Source organism: Tetrao urogallus (assembly GCF_951394365.1).
Source record: "Tetrao urogallus genome assembly, chromosome: Z".
NCBI classification, from domain to species: Eukaryota; Metazoa; Chordata; class Aves; order Galliformes; family Phasianidae; genus Tetrao; species Tetrao urogallus.
The window spans coordinates 21,656,167-21,673,115 of NC_136816.1; the positions used below are offsets into that span (position 1 = coordinate 21,656,167).

The window sequence follows — 16,949 nt, forward strand, 5'->3', positions numbered from 1 at the left end:
TGACAAATAAAAACTATAGGTGCGGGAGCATATTTGCAAGGGCATAATAACCAGCAAGGAAAACAAAAGTTTTCATGACTTTAAAAGCGTATTTGTCATAGGTGAATAATATCAGCAAACAACAGACATCAAAGGCTAAAAGGCTATTTGAGTAATCATTGGAAGGGATTGAGTTGGAAGGGCCCTCAAAGCCCACCCAGCCCCAGCCTGTGCTGTGGGCAGGGCTGCCCCCTACCAGCTCAGCTGCCCAGGGCCCCATCCAACCTGGCCTTGAGCGCCTGCAGGGTTGGGGCACCACAGCTTCTCTGGGCAGCTGTGCCAGGGCCTCACCACCCTCTGAGTAAAGAAGTTCCTCCTAACATCTAACCTTAATTTCCCCCCATTTACTTCAAAGGCTTTCCCTTTCTTTTATGACTACCTGCCTGAGTAAAAAGTTGGACTTCCTCCAAACTAAGCTCCAAATAAGTATTGAAACAAATAGTTCAGAAGTGAGAACTTCCCTGCAGACTGTCACTTTTGGCATTTTTTTAAGAAGCAAGTCATCCAGGAGACAACTAAATATCAGTCATTCAGGATGCAACTTTCTTAACACATTAGGGAATATTGTCATTTCGTACTTTGTTACCACGAGTAATATTTGGGCTTGTTTTAGCCAAAGGAACTTCATAGCATTAATCCATTTAACAGCAGTCAGTAGTCCCAGGATACTAAAAAGGTACTGTACTGTATCTCCTCTTTTTATAAACTCCATATGTCTGTATATCTAGGACTTTGAAGGGACTTCTTGGGATCTTTCACCTACATATGACCATTGATACAGATTTCTCAAAAAGGAGCTGTTGGCAGTCCTGAGCTCCATGTCATTGTTCACACTCTTGCATTCACAGATAAGAAAATGAACTAAAGGTTAATTAAAAAAAAGTAATTAGCAGCAAAAAATGTTCCTGATCTCAGATGAAACCTAAAAATGTTGTGTACACATTTCTATTATGATATTATGATTGAGGAAATGGCATCAAAAACAACTTTGCCAATAATTCATTTTTTTAAAAAAAAGTGAAGTCAATTTACATGCAGGCTAGGCTAAGCTACAGTTATTCGCTGCTGCTGTTGGTTAATGGAGCTCCTGAGAGTGAAAGGCATGCACACTGCTGTTCTAGCTATGAACAGTAGCAGCCAAAATAGCCACGCACCCCATACAGGGTTAGATTCAGGTGCATTCCAGAGATTTTGTTCTTTTTGGACAGCAGCAAATAACAACCTTCTTCAGTCACGTGATGGTTCTTCCCTGTTATGTCTTCTCATAGGTATGAGCTAGAGTAAAAATCAGACACAGACTTCTGTTCCCTGATTAGGTGACACTATTGATATTCTCTTTTTTACTAGACTGCCAAGAATAAATCCAGAGTGAGTTAGCTGGCTGAAAATCAAGACATTGATCTGAATTGCTATAATACATATTTTCACAGATATATTTTATGTCAGTGTACAAAGTAAGGCTGTACTTCTAGAAAGTATGAACAAAAGACTGCAAATAAAACTGGCAGCATTTCTCAACATGTCTTTGTTTCCCTATCTTAACATAAATCTTATTGACAATTAAGCTAACTGCTTAATTTGATGGGAGAACCCATCAAAAAGCTTTAGAACAACTACAGCTTCCTACATCTAATTACAAATTATGGAGTACTAATTTTGGTGTCAATCAATATATGTGCAAGTATGCATTGTAACACTTGCTGGGGGGGCACAGAATATCGATGCCTCCGTCTGCTTCATACCTAATGCTTGCTCATGCATATAGGCTCCCTCTATTCTGAAAGGAAAAGAACCAACAACAAATGAAGCTGGGATTTACTCATACTCATATGTCTTAAAATACTAATTTTACATTTAAAATATTCTGATTCATATTCTAATGACTGTTCAGTCATGGATTGAACAACCCTTCCACATTCCCTGCCCTGTATTCCTCCACTGCTAAGAAACCTAGGGATTGGATCCAAAATGCCACTACAAAATGTCTCAATGTCTACAGGATGGAGTTAAGAATAGGGTACAAATCTGATTCTACCATCATGTGTTTTCTTAGTCTAGCATTTTGTTTTCCATGAGAGTAGTTCTGTTCCAAGTAATTTCATTGGTAAGTATACTTATAACTGAATAAATAACCAGAAGTGTTGACTATGAATCCCATGAGTTTTGAATCAATTTTGCATACATTATTTAGCTAAAACAACTTTTCCTCTTGGCTTTATGTACGCTAGCTTAATACTTTGAAAAAGAGGTTTTAATTCTTCATGACCCTCAAATTTTTGTATTGTTAAAGTGTATACAATTGTTTATACAGAACTGACTGTACAACAACATTTTATGCCCTTTATAGTTCATTCTTTCCTTGATCAGCACTATATTGTCAGTTGTGTTTCACAGTAAGAAACTTCTGGTTTGAAAGAGCGTATTTTGAGACTAAGAGCAATTAATACTTCTTTTCCTTGTTATGCAACTTTTTCAAAGAACATGATTATTACTTATGTTATAGTACTTACAAGTGTAGTAGGTGTTTTTTAAAACTTTCCAGTGGCTAGGAAAATACTTTATTTCACACACACCACACACCCCCACGCAAATTGTAAGCAAATCTCGCAGAATCAGTCTCTTGTCATGGGTAATTTAACGTGCCTGGACAAAGGCACGTTTTTCCAGCACACTTAAAGAAACTTCAATCAGTGGCAGACAAATATCTTTAAACAGTCTTTCCATTGTAAATATATTGGATTTGGATTGTAAGGCTTTCCTTTGGTGAGAATTAAGCAAGTGCTTTGTCTGCCAGAGTCTTACAGAGTACCCCATTGTGTCCACTTCTCCAGCACATACATCTTAGCACAGCTGATGATGTCCATTTGTTATGAGGCAACAGCTGTCTGACTGGCCCTTCAATGGAACTGCTGTTCCAGGTAGGGACAGATGGTCTGCCACCAGGTATGGCCAACATAGGGGAGATACTCTCCAAAAGATTCCTGGTCTGGTGGTATATCTGAATTCTACCCAATGCAAGTGATTTTGTAGCATTCCTGGAAAGATGCCTGTTGTTCTCTTCTAAACTAGAGGTTTGGAAAGAACATGCTTGCAACTCATTCAATGTTGTGTTACTGTTTTAGGATTAGTTGCTGTATTGTTATTTTAGTGAAGCATCATTTCTCAGAGAAATTGCAGCTGAATTTGGTCAGCCTTATGATAAGGATCCTATTCTTATATAAAACAAACATCTAGTGATACATTTTGGGATTTTAATGCTTTCATCACTTTAATATCAGTAACCATGGATATGTATTTAATAGTAAAAACTATATTTTGAGAGATAAGTTTGTCTTCAACAAGCTGCAGAAAAGTGATATATCTTTTCTCTCCATGTCCTCTCAAAATGTCTGTATGATATGTAATACTAATTTCTCTTATCTTATTAAGCATGCATTTTTACATGTATAGACAAAACCCTTTGCTCTGTGGTTTGGGAAGGAAACCCATCTCTATGTATAGAATGCAAGATCCTTTATGCAACCTATCTGTAGCAGCATTTTGTTCTCCGGAAAAAAATACTGGTGTCACATTTAGCCCTAAATTATTTATCCTTTCATCCCCTCTTGGCAGCTGTCACCCTATGTCTGGGGAATGCTCCTGCAAGCCTGGCTGGTCTGGGCTCTACTGCAATGAGACATGTTCTCCAGGGTTCTATGGCAAGTCTTGTCAGCAGATCTGCAGCTGCCAAAATGGTGCTGATTGCGACAGCGTGACTGGAAAATGCACCTGTGCCTCTGGATTTAAGGTAAATAAGTTTCACTTTCTATACTGAAGTGCAGAAGGGTTAAAGATGCTAGAGTGTCCTTTCTATACTACAGTAAAGGAGAGGTAAGAATACTTGGCTATCACAGGGTGTGTTACAGAATAAGACCCTGGAAAGGCAGAATTTCTGTTTAGCTCTAAGTACTGAAATGTAACAATGGTTAAGAAAGAAAAGTTCACTGCTTCATAGGACATTGATATACAAATGAGGAAGTGCTCCTGAGATAAAGGAATGAACTATAGGTTTCAGTTGTTATCTTACTGTATTGATTCCTTGTGCTCCATTCAGAGAAACTCTTGACAAAGACACTTATTTTTACAGTGTAAGGTACATTTTTCAGTAGCTTTTACACATTTGCTGTTCTTTGTGCATTGGATGCTAATAATCTAACACAGAGATGTTTTTGCAGTATGACTATTCTAGCAGTAATATTTCAACTAAATTAATTCTTAAAAGATTTTGCATAACGACAGTATTTTCCATTAAACTACTATCTGACTGTATTTTGGTTTTGCAAAGGACTTTTTTATTACTAAAAATACCATCTATTGATCTCACCATGTGCTGTTCGTTAGTTCTGTGACATGAGCTCTGATTGCAACTAATAGGAAACTAATGGTTATAGTAGACTTAAAAGTCATGGAGAACTCAGTGTGAAAGACTTCTTTTCTCTTAAATTCAGGATAAATTAGTGACAGCCTAGGATAGTCGTGACTTGTGTGTTTTCTGACTTGTGTGGCATCTGAGTCAGTCATCACAATCAGTCAATTCCATGTCCAGGTAGTTTGTTACAGCTGCAGTTATATTGCCTGAACTTTCTGTAAGAGTTTTTAGACTATTTTTGTGTAATTCAGGGTGCTGATTGTGGTACTCCTTGTCTTCCGGGTACATACGGAGTAAATTGTTCTTCTGACTGCAACTGTAAAAACGAAGCCATATGTTCACCAGTAGACGGTTCTTGTGCTTGCAAAGCAGGTAAGTGTGTCTTCAGATTAATATTCTGAAATCATAAAATCAAGTTGAGTTTTTGAAGTTGAGAAGAAGCAACGCATTTAATAAACAGCAGACCAACTGTAAGGCCATATATTTTATTCTCTATGCTTCTCCTGCAGTGAGGGGTGAAAAATGGGAGAGCATCTGCTTAGAGAAGAGGGCACATACTTTGTATTCGTCTGAAAGAGCTGAATATTGTGGCTAGGTGAACTACTAGTATTTATTTAGTCTGAAATGGGCTGCCGCTTGCCTCTTCATGGCAGGGCTAGGATTTGCTAGAATGACTTCTGGTACGCAGTTTATGTGTTGTTAGGCTTCCTAGCCAAAGCAGCCCTATTTCTGCTCCATCTGGATGAGCACCAGGTCTGTCTACCACACTCCTTGTACCACAGACACACAATTATTTTCCTGCCATTTTAACACTGATGTTGGTCTCTCAGCAAGAGACAAGTTTTGAAGAGATCTTTTCACATGTAAAGATCTACAGATCTATATGAGTTCCCATTCTATACAAAATATAATACTAAGTTCCATTTAAAGATCCCTTCCTGAAATACACACTGAGGATGTGCTCTTTTTTTCATTTCTGCTGTAAGAAAGCTTTTAAAAGGCAGCATCTCTCAGCTGTGATGCTGGATTACTGAGAAGAGAGGGGCAGGCAAATCCATAAGCCCAGTTTATGTTTTCTCCCACTCTAAAAATGTTGGAGGGACCTCAAAACCCACCCAGCCCCAACTCGTGCCATGGGCAGGGCTTCCCCCCCGCCCAGCTCAGGCTACCCAGGGCCCCATCCAACCTGGCTTTGAGCACTTCCAGCAATGGGGCACCACAGCTTCTGTGGACAGCTGTGCTAGGGCCTCACCATTCTCTGAATGATTAATTTTCTCATAATAGGTAATCTAAGTATCCCCTCTTTTAGTTTAAAAGCATTCCCCCTTGTCCTATCACTATCATACTGTTTAAAAAGTCAATCTCCTCCAAAAAGGAGGTTTTTTTAAGCCTCCTTTAAGTGCTGGAAGGACATAATGAGGTCTCTCCAAGGCCTTCTCCAGGCTGAACAAGCCCAGCTCCCTCCACCTCTTTTCATAGGAGGGGTGCTCTAGATATCTGATCATGTCTCTTTACATCCTTTCCCTATTAACTGAATATATTTTCTACAAGTTTAATAACTCAGGTGCCCAGTGGAAGTTGGTTTGACACAAGTAAGACAATGATGAAAATCCCATTGATTTCAATGAAATGAGAATACCTTCCAGTTCTCACATTGCATATAATTATGCTCTGCTCCTTCTATAAAAATTCTTCCTCTGCTTTTTGAATTAGTAGTCACATTGCTTTTCAGTCATTATATTTAGAAAGTAGGCAGCTCTGTAGCTCTGAGAAAAGCAGGTTGGTGTGGGTAGATCAGCATGCATTTGGAAAATGTAACCTGCCTGCCATTGAAAGATTCCATGTCTGACATTGTTTGCTTCTTTTAACTGTGCTTATGCTATGGGAAGCTCTTTAAGGAGACAGAGAAGGTAACTTTAAAAAGCCTTGAAAAGCACTGGAGAGAAAGTGTCTCAATTTTTTAGCTATTACAGTGTAACATTTTTTCCTGCAATGACCCCTAAACTCTGAAATTATCAATCTAGGACACGAGGCAGCTCTATTTCAGTACATTTGTTTTGCATAGTCTATTGATTGTACTCTCTGCTGAATTATTTTTCCTTTCACTTACTGTAAACAAGGTACAAAATTAGAAACTTGACTTGTGTCATTGCTGATGATAACATATGAACTGGCTCACTTGTTTTCTGTCATACCCAGTAGTTGATCACACTTTTGAAAACCTATTTACATTTCTGTTTATCCAGTGCACAGTCTGTGAATCATTGCTAACAGACATAATCAGTGGTGAACGCTGCATTTCAGAGGCACTTTCCATTACATTTTATTTTGTGTTTTGAAGAGAAGTGCAGAAGTCATCTACAAGGTCTTCTGTGAATCCTTGGAGAAATCCAGCTTGTGCACTACTTTACTGTTTTACTTTCTCTGTTTTTATATTTTTTCTTTGGGGGGGGTGTGGTGGGGAGGAAAATCTAAGATTTCTGTTAAAACCACACTGCGAAACTGTCTATATTTAGTAATGGTGTAAGAACTGTGAAAGTAGCAGCTTAAGTGAAAAGACTCTGATTTTTTTTCAGGCTATCCCTGTAAACTTTCAAGATAGCTAGTACTTCTCAGCAAAATTTCAAGGTGTCTGTGATTACCTTTCAAATCTCTCATCAATAGCTCCTGCATGTTGGCACTGTCTGCAAAGTATGTGCTGTGCACAGATGTTACAAGGTGCCCTTCTGCGTCTTTGTTCAAATCCAGATAAATTCTCAGCTGAAATAGTACTGCTATCCTATAGAGATTCTGTGTGCCTCAGAGATTCCAAATGGGAGGTGGAGGGAAATGTGTGCTCAGTGAGGAGTTGGGGGGAAACCTGATTAATTTGTCACTTTAATTCTTGTTTATGGTAGGTTGGCATGGTGTAGACTGTTCAATCAATTGTCCCCGTGGTACCTGGGGACTTGGCTGTAACTTAACTTGCCAGTGTCTTAACGGAGGGGCTTGCAATGCTCTGGATGGAACCTGTACCTGCGCCCCGGGCTGGAGAGGAGAAAAGTGTGAACTCCCTTGCCAGGTAGTTCAATCATTTTGCTCAATATGGCACTGTGTTAATACCGGGCAAGGGGACACTAGTATAATTCTTCTCACTTCATTGGAATAAATCCCTAAGAAGCGCTGCATCTAACAGTCATCCCATGTTTGACCAGATTCAAGATTAGGGATATAAAGCAATTCTTAAAGATTTTTTTGGGAATGCCTTTGTTTTTTTTTTTAGCTTAGCGTATGCTCATTCTGATATAGCAAGTAAAGTGACAGACAAATCTAAAATATTCTGGAAAGCTGATTAGAGTGCTTCCTGTGTGTGTTTATGCAGCCTTTCCAACAAATGCATCTCAATTAGAAGACTAATTTTTGTTTTTCGAAAAAAGCTTTGCTTATCACTTAGCATCTAATTCTGAAAGACGTTGGTAAGTATCTCCTAAATTCCATTAGTTCTTCTGAAAGTGGCTTGTTAGAAAAGATCGGTATTGTTTCATGCCATTTGCTCCATTGTTTCAAATATAGCAAGCTAGTGCTCAAAAGAAATTCTCAAATTTACAATTCCCAATCAACTTACTGTCATGTACTTTCTCACTCTCCACTCACCTCCTTTTATTTCTGTGTCAAATAGAATATTTTCCATACATAAATGCATATCAATGAATTTCACTTTTTTCATTAAATTTAGAAAATCAATACCACTGTTCAGATTATTAATCAACACTGACTTAAGTTTGGGCAAAATACATAGAAGACTAGAATTACCCTTTTTCAGCAATATATTTCAAAACTTCCTTTATTTCCAAATCTGATTATAAACAAAGGAAGTGCCTTCCTTAATCTTTTCTTTTTCTGTCTATAAAAAATGGATTCTTCAGATGTGCAAAACTCTCCTTATTCTCAAGTAATGCATGATTTGTTCTACTTCAGACTGGACAGACTGGGAATTTAATATCTGTGTCCTACAGATCTGTGAAACTCTACAGGGGAAAAAAAAAAAAAAAAAAAAAAAAAAAAAAAAAAAAAGAGGAGGGATACCAGATGAATGATGATGTATGTTTTATTCCACTTTTTAATGTAACTTTGACCAGTTTTTCATCTTGAATATTGTCTTTTAAACCTGACATATCTTTTCTTTATTTATTTCCTTTGCTGTGAATAGTCCCAGAAGTATTACTCAAAATTATCCTGCCTTTCTCCTTGGTTTTGATGTTTTACACTTTCTTTTTACTGATGTATTTTTGCCTTCTTTTGAAAAAGCAATTGTAAAAATTTTATTTGTTTTTGTTTCTGAGATTGACCTTATATGAAATTATTCTCTAAAAGTTTGTGGCACCTTCTACTGAAGAAACAGGAAGTCAAATTCATGTATTCTGATACGGTTCCATGAAAATCAGCTGTGTTCTTTTGGCACAGTTGAACATACTGAGAAGGTTATTTAACTTTTAATTTAACCTTTTGATAACATTTTTTGGTGGTTCAAAAATGTTCAACAGCCAAAATATAATTTTCTTTTCTAATATATTCTATGCTGTTATGCAGAAGAAAACATTATCAGTCAAAAGAAAGTGATTCAGTGTGCATTCTTTAAGAAATAAACTTTACCCTGAACATGTGTTTTAATATGTTTCACTCCTATTTGATTCTTGTTTTTAGAAATTGTGGGTTTAAGGGCATCTTTTTTTTTTCTTCTTTATTTTTTTGACAAATACATGAAAAAAACAATCTGAGGCAGGAAGGAAAGTGAATTAATTTCCCAACTCTATGACTCCTGAGTCATAGACAAGGGACTGAGATGTAAGAGAAATTAGAGGGACAGTACAAGAGACTTACAGTGCTACCAGTGATAGGGTAGGTTTGTGTTCTCTAAAAAATTAATCCAGAATTAATTCTTTATCTTCCCTGCTCAAATAAAAGAATGAAACTATAGAGCATCAACATTTTCCAAAAGCCAGAAGCATTTTATATTAAGTAAACTGATTACAGGCTTAGAAGAGATCTGAGGTTTCCTTTTTCCTGAGGCAGGACTGACCAGAACTTGTTCTCATCCAACTCTCAGTTCTCATCATCTCTGTTTTGTTTTGTTTTCCTGGCTGCAGGACGGCACATATGGCATGGATTGTGCTGAACGCTGTGACTGCAGCCATGCAGATGGCTGTCATCCTACCACGGGTTACTGCCGCTGTCTGCCAGGATGGTCAGGTACAAAAGAGACCATCGCAAAATACACCGAGAGTTTCCTGTATGATGGGATTTGGTCTCGTCTTTCTTCTTTTTTGTGGGTAGAAGAGTAGTATGTGGGCTTGGAAGGAGAAGCGGCCAGTTCTGTGGCTGTTGTGTCCCTTCCTGTGATTCACAGTCATGGAATCCTTGCTGGCTGTGGTTTATATAGAAAACTGGGAATAGAAGATGAAATCTTACAACCTGTGTACCTCCACATTATGACTCCTCATAAAACTGTTGAAGAGCTGCTGACAATCAACCTTGAGTTAGCAGTTTTGATATAAGTTGTGCAGAATTGTGTTGTGTTGCCACTGAAGTTTCTCATACTTTTGTAAACAAATAGATTCTCTTTATATATTTGGTTGTGAGTGAGTTACCTTTTTTTTTTTTTTCCTGCAGCTTTGTTGTTGTGGCTTTAGGAAATATACATAGTTATTCACCAGAATTGTGTTTCATGTGTTATCAAAATGTTGTTTATGGAAAGCAGGGTTTTTTGAAAGTATGATGAAACTATGGGGAAGGTTCTACCATGGTGAAATAAATGTTCCCTTTATGAGATTTAATTCCCACATAGATCTCTATGCTGTAAACATTGGAAAAACTTGTTTATCTTCAATTATGATTAGTTGGCATGAGTTTGTCTTGCAGAATGTTCTGGATTTTGTGTTTCACTGTGAGATGCTCACTGCTGTAGCATTGCAAGGATCTGATTTCAAGTATGGACTCATTCCATATAATAATGAAAAGCCAGGAAGAAAAACATACCTTTTAACTTCTGATGTTTTATGAAAGGAGTTTTTTGTGATTTCAGATGTAGTATAGTATTGCTTAGTATCACCTCACCCATTCATAAGTTAACATTTTTCCTACTTGATTGGTAGTCCATTACACAATTGTTTTCCTTTTTCCTCTGGTGCTTCTAGCCATGTTAGGTGGAGTTGAGTGGATAATCTGCAACAAGTAATGGCTTTGAAATGGTTAGCAAATTATTTTGCTCATAAAAGTTTGTGTAGAGCTTATGACTTCTCAGATACAATCTCTGTTGATCTTTCCCCAAAATTTTATGCGTTCTTATTTCTTTCACCTCTGCAGGTGGATCACAGGCATTCTGTGCAAAAGCCTGTGCCTGCAGTTCAGGTTGATTAGTTGTAGTCAAGTACAGCTTACCTACTTCTTATTAGTGCAATTTGTCTGTAGGCTTGTGCCAAGTTCTCTGAAGAGGTTTTTTCCTTATTGTACTGTTCTGCAGCTGGTTTCAGTGTGAAAGACGGAGGTTTCCTGAGGCAGCACTTACCTTTGTGCGAGGCTTTGATTGAATTTATTCTCCTCCCACAAGCTGCAGTGTAACTTGCTGTCAGCCACTCAGATACCTCTGGGAAATGACTACCACAAGAATGCAAAAACAATAGAGATGATTTGAGTGGGTTGTTAAAAAAAAGAACACAAATTAAACAAACAAAACAAGCAAGCAAGGAGACAAAAAAAAGATTAAAAAAAAAAACAAACCAAAAACCCAACCCAATACAAACAAATAAACATTATTCCATTTTTTTTCTAGAGATGCTGCTTTGTGTTATGGGTTATTTTCTTAGGATATTAATGGCCTCTGATTTGTTCTAATTAGCCTCAGAATTGCATTTAGGTCTTTGAACATTCTTTCTCAAAACTTTATTTGAATGGTTCAAAATACAATTTGTTAAGTTAATAAATCTATGAAAGCATACAGACATTGAAAGATACGTGAACAGTTGCAGATCTTGAGGGACCTTGGTGTGGAGAGTTAGTGATGTTCACAAGCTCTGGATGTACTGTCCAGATTAAGTCTTACGAGTTTTCTGGTACTGGGACAAATAGTCAGAGACCAAAAGTATGTAAATGAGTAAAGTCAAATTAAAAGCAGTAGTTCTGAAAGGTCACAGTACAAATCTTAGCAGTGCTGGAATTCAAATATTGAAAAGGACAAAATATTTTTGCCTTTAGTAAAAGCTTGCTACTTCTGCATATTTAGACTTCCTGTGTGATTGTAGATATAACTGGATACCCATCGCTGGATTATGTCATCTCAGCAGTGTGTGAGACTAGTTTCAACAAGTTGGTGATGTCTAGACGTACAACATGACATAAATAGGATAGCTTGCTTTATACTCAGTGTCTGGAAAAATCTTCCTCCCACACTTCACATGTTGGAGCTGGAACAGGAGGAATCTGTTCTTTGAGCAGACGTTTATATTTAGAATAATTTAAAAAAGGAGAGAATATTTTAGAAACGGGTTCTGAAATAGCTGTAATGTAATGTTACACTGCAGAGAGTAGCATTAGACTTCAGGATTAAGAAGGGTTGTTGTACGCATATGTGTGTGCGTAATAGGCGGAGAAACAGGTGGAGAATTTGTAAAATAAATAAATAAATAGCAAAACAAAACAAAAATCAACCCCAAACGACCCAGCAACAACAACAAAAAAACAACACTCAAACAGGAAACCAGTTTGGGATCTAATGATGCTAAAACAAATGATGGTTATTGTTGCTGAACAAACATTGAAGGGAGTGTTAAAAAAGCACATTTAAACAAGCTTTTTTTATTATTATGTTTTTTTTAGTTATCTTTTTTATTATCTTTTTTTAAAAAGAATAAATCAGTGAGTTCAAGTCAAATTTCTCAGAATGTTCTGATGCCTCCAAATTTATGTAAAGCTTCAGAAAAGATACTTTAAGTGTAGTTCTTTTCTCATCTCTCTGAATAGATCATTTTTCTAGTTTGCTCAGGGAAAAAGAGTTCATGTAACTCTGCTGAAACAGATTGGGAGTGGAAGATTTTTCCCTTGCTGGTGGATACAGTTGTGCCATAGCACTGGGGCAGAGGAAGCGCACTGCCCTGGAGACAGTCAGAGCCCTAGTAGGATAAATGCACCTCAGATAGCCAGAGCAGCTTTGCTGACATGCTTCCTGTGCTTTGGTCCCAAGACAGAACCGTAGCTGAGCATTCTGTCAGCAGAAAGATGCTAGATATCTTAGTTTCTTATATAAGCTTAATTTTCAAACATGCCTGTTGTATAATCTGCAAATGGTAGCTATGAGTGAAGTTCTGTTTCTAGTACTGTGTCAGGAATTGTGGCAAAACTCTAGAAATAATTGAAATTGTTTAAATCACCTTTATGTTTTAAATTTAGTTTCTTTTGTCTATGCAGCTACTTAGATTTTGAATCCTAAACACAATTCCCTTCCTATATAGGACTCCTGTTAGAGACTGCACTGCTTAAGTGTTCATTCTACTGCAGATTAATTCTGTTGAAAGAAGCAAGAGTTAAGGGCGATGTTTTTTTCCAGGCAATCTTGCCATTCCCTCACATTCCAGGAGCCACATGACACGATGGTACAAATGAGAAACATCCGCCCACACTGAAGATGATGTCTGCCCCAAACACTCTCATCCGCTGACATTTTCGCTATGACTTATAAATAACTTTTCTTCATCTGGAGAGAGTGCAATAGCTAGACAGTAGAAACGAGCAAGAGGCATTAAAATAAAAAGCCTAAAGGTAGAGAAAAGACAAAGAAAACATACCTCCTCAACAAGTAATGATAATTAAGCCTCCTAATAATTTATACCAAAACCTTAAGTTAACTTTTGTGAAAGAGCCACCTCTACCACTTCCCTCAATAACCACACAATCCAGCAAGCACCGTGGTACCTGTTAATTTCATTCCTTAAACTTAACCTGTTCTACAAGCAGCTGCCAGGAACACAGATGATCCAAACTGCCTAAAATATCAGATAATCCATATTCTTGCAAACTGAAATTTTTCATTAAAGCATTGTAAAAGAGGCAAAGGTTTTCTTCCAGACAGTCTGCTTACTGCAGTACAACGTGGGTGTCAGTGGTAACGCACTGCGGTTGTGCTTTCTTGGATGTAGTTCTCTTGGACCTTTCTGTTTATGAAGAAATGTCGTGTCATACTCATACCACGCTTGTTATTTTAAAAATCAATTTAAAGGCTGTGTTGTGCCAGGGATTGTGAAATACCGGTAGTCTGCTATCTGAACCAAAACAATAGCATCGGTTTATGGAAAAGACAGATGCAGAAATATCAGCCTACATTCTACCAGCACACATGGTGTTTATTCATATGCTGTGTCAGATAGGATATTGGTGACTTTGCTGCGCTGACACCTGCTGATGCTAGTCAGATTGTCCATCACCAGATGTGTTGTTGCTGTGAGGAAGTGCTGTGTCCTTTCCATGTGCTCACGACGTTACTACTGAGAAGCACATTTGTTGCTGGATTAGAGCGGGCAGGATTGTCATCTGACACCCTCTCCACTGATGCAAATAACTAGGTCCCCAGGGAAGCACCAGCTAGACCTCTCCCGTGCTCCTTAGCTTTTAGTGTGTACACAGTTTTCTTTTTTCTACTACATAGAAGAAAAAGACATAAAAGAGTACTGCCATAGGCCTTTCTCACATTCAGACTGAGAAATGAGATGCCACTGGGAGCGCGCACAGGGCTGGCGCCCTTGTGCACCCCAGGCAGGAGCCTCTTCCGAGACAGTTTTTCCTCCACACTGGCCAACTTCTCTCTGCTTCTGAAGTGCAAGTGTCTGTTGTTGCAAATATTCTGTGCAGCACAAACTGAAGTTGCATGTGTGCATGGTGTCATGATAAACAGTGTATTTACTCTCCAAACTTCAGTTAAGGGATTTGGCTCACCCTAACTGTGTCATTGTGCCTGCATCTCTTTTGCCTGTGCATTGCAGTGAGTCTTTGTGTGAAGTAAATATCACTATTTTAAAAGAAGAACTTTATGTCAGTGCATTAAGTACATTCATTTTCTACCTGCTAAGAAGGTAAGAAAGGGAGAAATGGTGTTTTTCTGTTACTTTCCTGTGGCTACCAAAAATGTTGTAGAGGACAAGAGAAGCATCTCTGGGTTGGTTGAGAGTGCAGCAACATTTTGTCTTTGAGAAAGATACCAGGGTATCTCAGAAGTGGTTCTTCCACTAAAAAATATAGTTACTGATATTTGCTTTTAATTTGATACAGCGCTGCTGCACAGAAGTGTTTGTGCCTGGCTTCCTACCAGAACTCCCAAACACAAACTTTTCTACAGCTTTCAGTGATGAAGCAGCAGCGTGAACTTGTAGAGAAAAATCTTTAATCCTTTTCGTAGCTGCTTAATGAGACACTTCCTTCAGCTATGGATCAAGGCCTTCCCTTCTGTTAGGGACAATGAGGGTACTTCTAAGCAGCGTCTCTGAATTTTTCCACCACTTCCCTGTGTTATTGCTTCCTTATTTGGGCTGCTTATCCTTTTGACAGAGAAGCAAGGAAGCAATTCTGCTCCAGTTCTCTCCCATCATAAGTCTCAGATTACTTAAACAGCAGTAATTCATTGTTTAACAGTTTTTCTCAAGTAATTAAATATAAAAGGTGATATCTTGCACAATAATGGAAGTTCATCATTAGCCTGATAGAACCAAACATTTTTAAGGCTCAATCTTGTTTATACTGTATATTAAGTTCAGTTCTGAACAATGGAAAGTAAGGCACTGTCCAAATAAGGTTTAATTTTGAGGCTATCCTTGAAAATTCCATGTGTTGTGAAGATAAATTGTGTAGCAAATATATGAAAAAAAAAGTCTTTACTTATTAATTTTTGATAACTTTTATCAAAATAATCAAAACAAAATAACAAAGAAAATAACAAAAGTTCAATAACAGTTTACCTTGGAAGATCATAAGAAATAATTGTTGAATTTTGGATGCATCATTGAGTCTAAAAATATTAAAAATACAGTATGGAGAGTATGTAAACACTCTGCTAGCATGGGCAGAAACGTTCCTATCCTTAAATAATTGTTTTCTTTATTCATTCAATTACAAATGCTGGGGGAGTGCTGATTTAAACGTGGGGCCCCCGACATAAAGCACTGGATATAAAATGCATGAGCATTTCTTCAGAGCAGCTTAGCTGAAGTTTATCATGACCATTCAGCTATTGCCTAGCAACTTGTGAAGGCCATCAAAGAGTTCTTTGTCCATTGCTCTGGCAAAAACATTTCCTCACAGATATCCTTATCACTATTAAGATCAGCACAAAAACTGATCAAAACCAATTTTGTTGCATACAAAGTTAATACTCGCTTAATTTTGCAGCAATTGTAAGCCTGTTGATACCAGTGTTGTGAAAGCTGAGTCTAATCTTGTTTCCAACTTCTTGTAAAAGTGTTGTTTTCTTCTCCTTCATTTCTAGCTTTTCTGTAAAAACACAGCATGTAAAGCATCAGATTTTGTGAAATTCTCATTTTACTTTTCAACTTTTAATATTTCTGACCTATTCTTTCTCAAAAATACTTATATTTAATATTGTGAAAATGTGAAACTCAGTTTCCCATTTATCTTGTCTTACTTATCTAATTATGAGCTATTGAGTGAGGCTTAAAAATATTTTTATTAACAGAGGTAGTAAGTCACTGAATCAATTTCTATTTCCTCTCTGCTACTTATTATTCTTAACACTCTTGGACACAGAAGTGCAATTGATTTTGTTTATGATCAGCAGCAAATATAATAAAATTGCTTTTATAGTGAAATAGACGTCATAATCAGCACTCTTTCAGTACACTAAATTGTCATAACTGTTATTCAGTGATGTGCTTTTGCTGAGCAGGGGGATTTCATATTGACCACCTCCTCATATGTGCTGAAAAGGGGGAACAAGAGGTAAATTTTAGTTTCCCAAATGGATAATTTTCCCTGATGTGTACTGGAGAAACTTGCTTCTTTTTTATTTTTAATAGTGCTGCTTCTCTCTTGTAAGTCTTTTGGATCTGAGGAGTATGCATCCCTCGTCTTTTCTGTCCCAGTATGTCCAGTATCACTCTTTGACACCATGCTGTCATAAAGCATCCTCTGTGCACCGATCAAGACGATATAATTGAGCCTGGTGTTATTGTATGTCACTGGTCTACATAACTGCACATAATGCACTCTGGTAACTCTTGGCAACCACTGACTTGTTAACAGTGACCATTGTATACTGAACACCACTGAAACTCATTAGGACTCCGTGAAAAATGTCTTTTCTCTATTGGGGTTCGCTGAGCAGAGCTCTGTATGATATGACAGATAACACTCAAGTGAACAGAATGTCAGGCTCAGCTCTGAAAGCCCCTGCATGTGTCAGCTTGTACTTTCACAGACACAAACCCAAGTTTTCAATTTGAGAGCCTCACGCAGAGAAGTCCTAAGT

At 37.7% G+C, this 16,949-nt stretch overlaps 1 protein-coding gene across 1 annotated transcript in view; it reads left to right on the forward strand.

The window, feature by feature from the left end:
- The window catches only part of MEGF10 (multiple EGF like domains 10), a gene marked incomplete at both ends in the record, with an annotated part of 66,609 nt that overhangs the window by 31,364 nt on the left and 18,296 nt on the right, over positions 1-16,949 (forward strand). The window contains 4 exons of the mRNA XM_079548682.1: positions 3,652-3,826; positions 4,699-4,819; positions 7,345-7,508; positions 9,574-9,676. Coding sequence (XP_079404808.1) covers positions 3,652-3,826; positions 4,699-4,819; positions 7,345-7,508; positions 9,574-9,676 — 563 coding nt within the window. The remainder of the gene's footprint in view (positions 1-3,651; positions 3,827-4,698; positions 4,820-7,344; positions 7,509-9,573; positions 9,677-16,949) is intronic.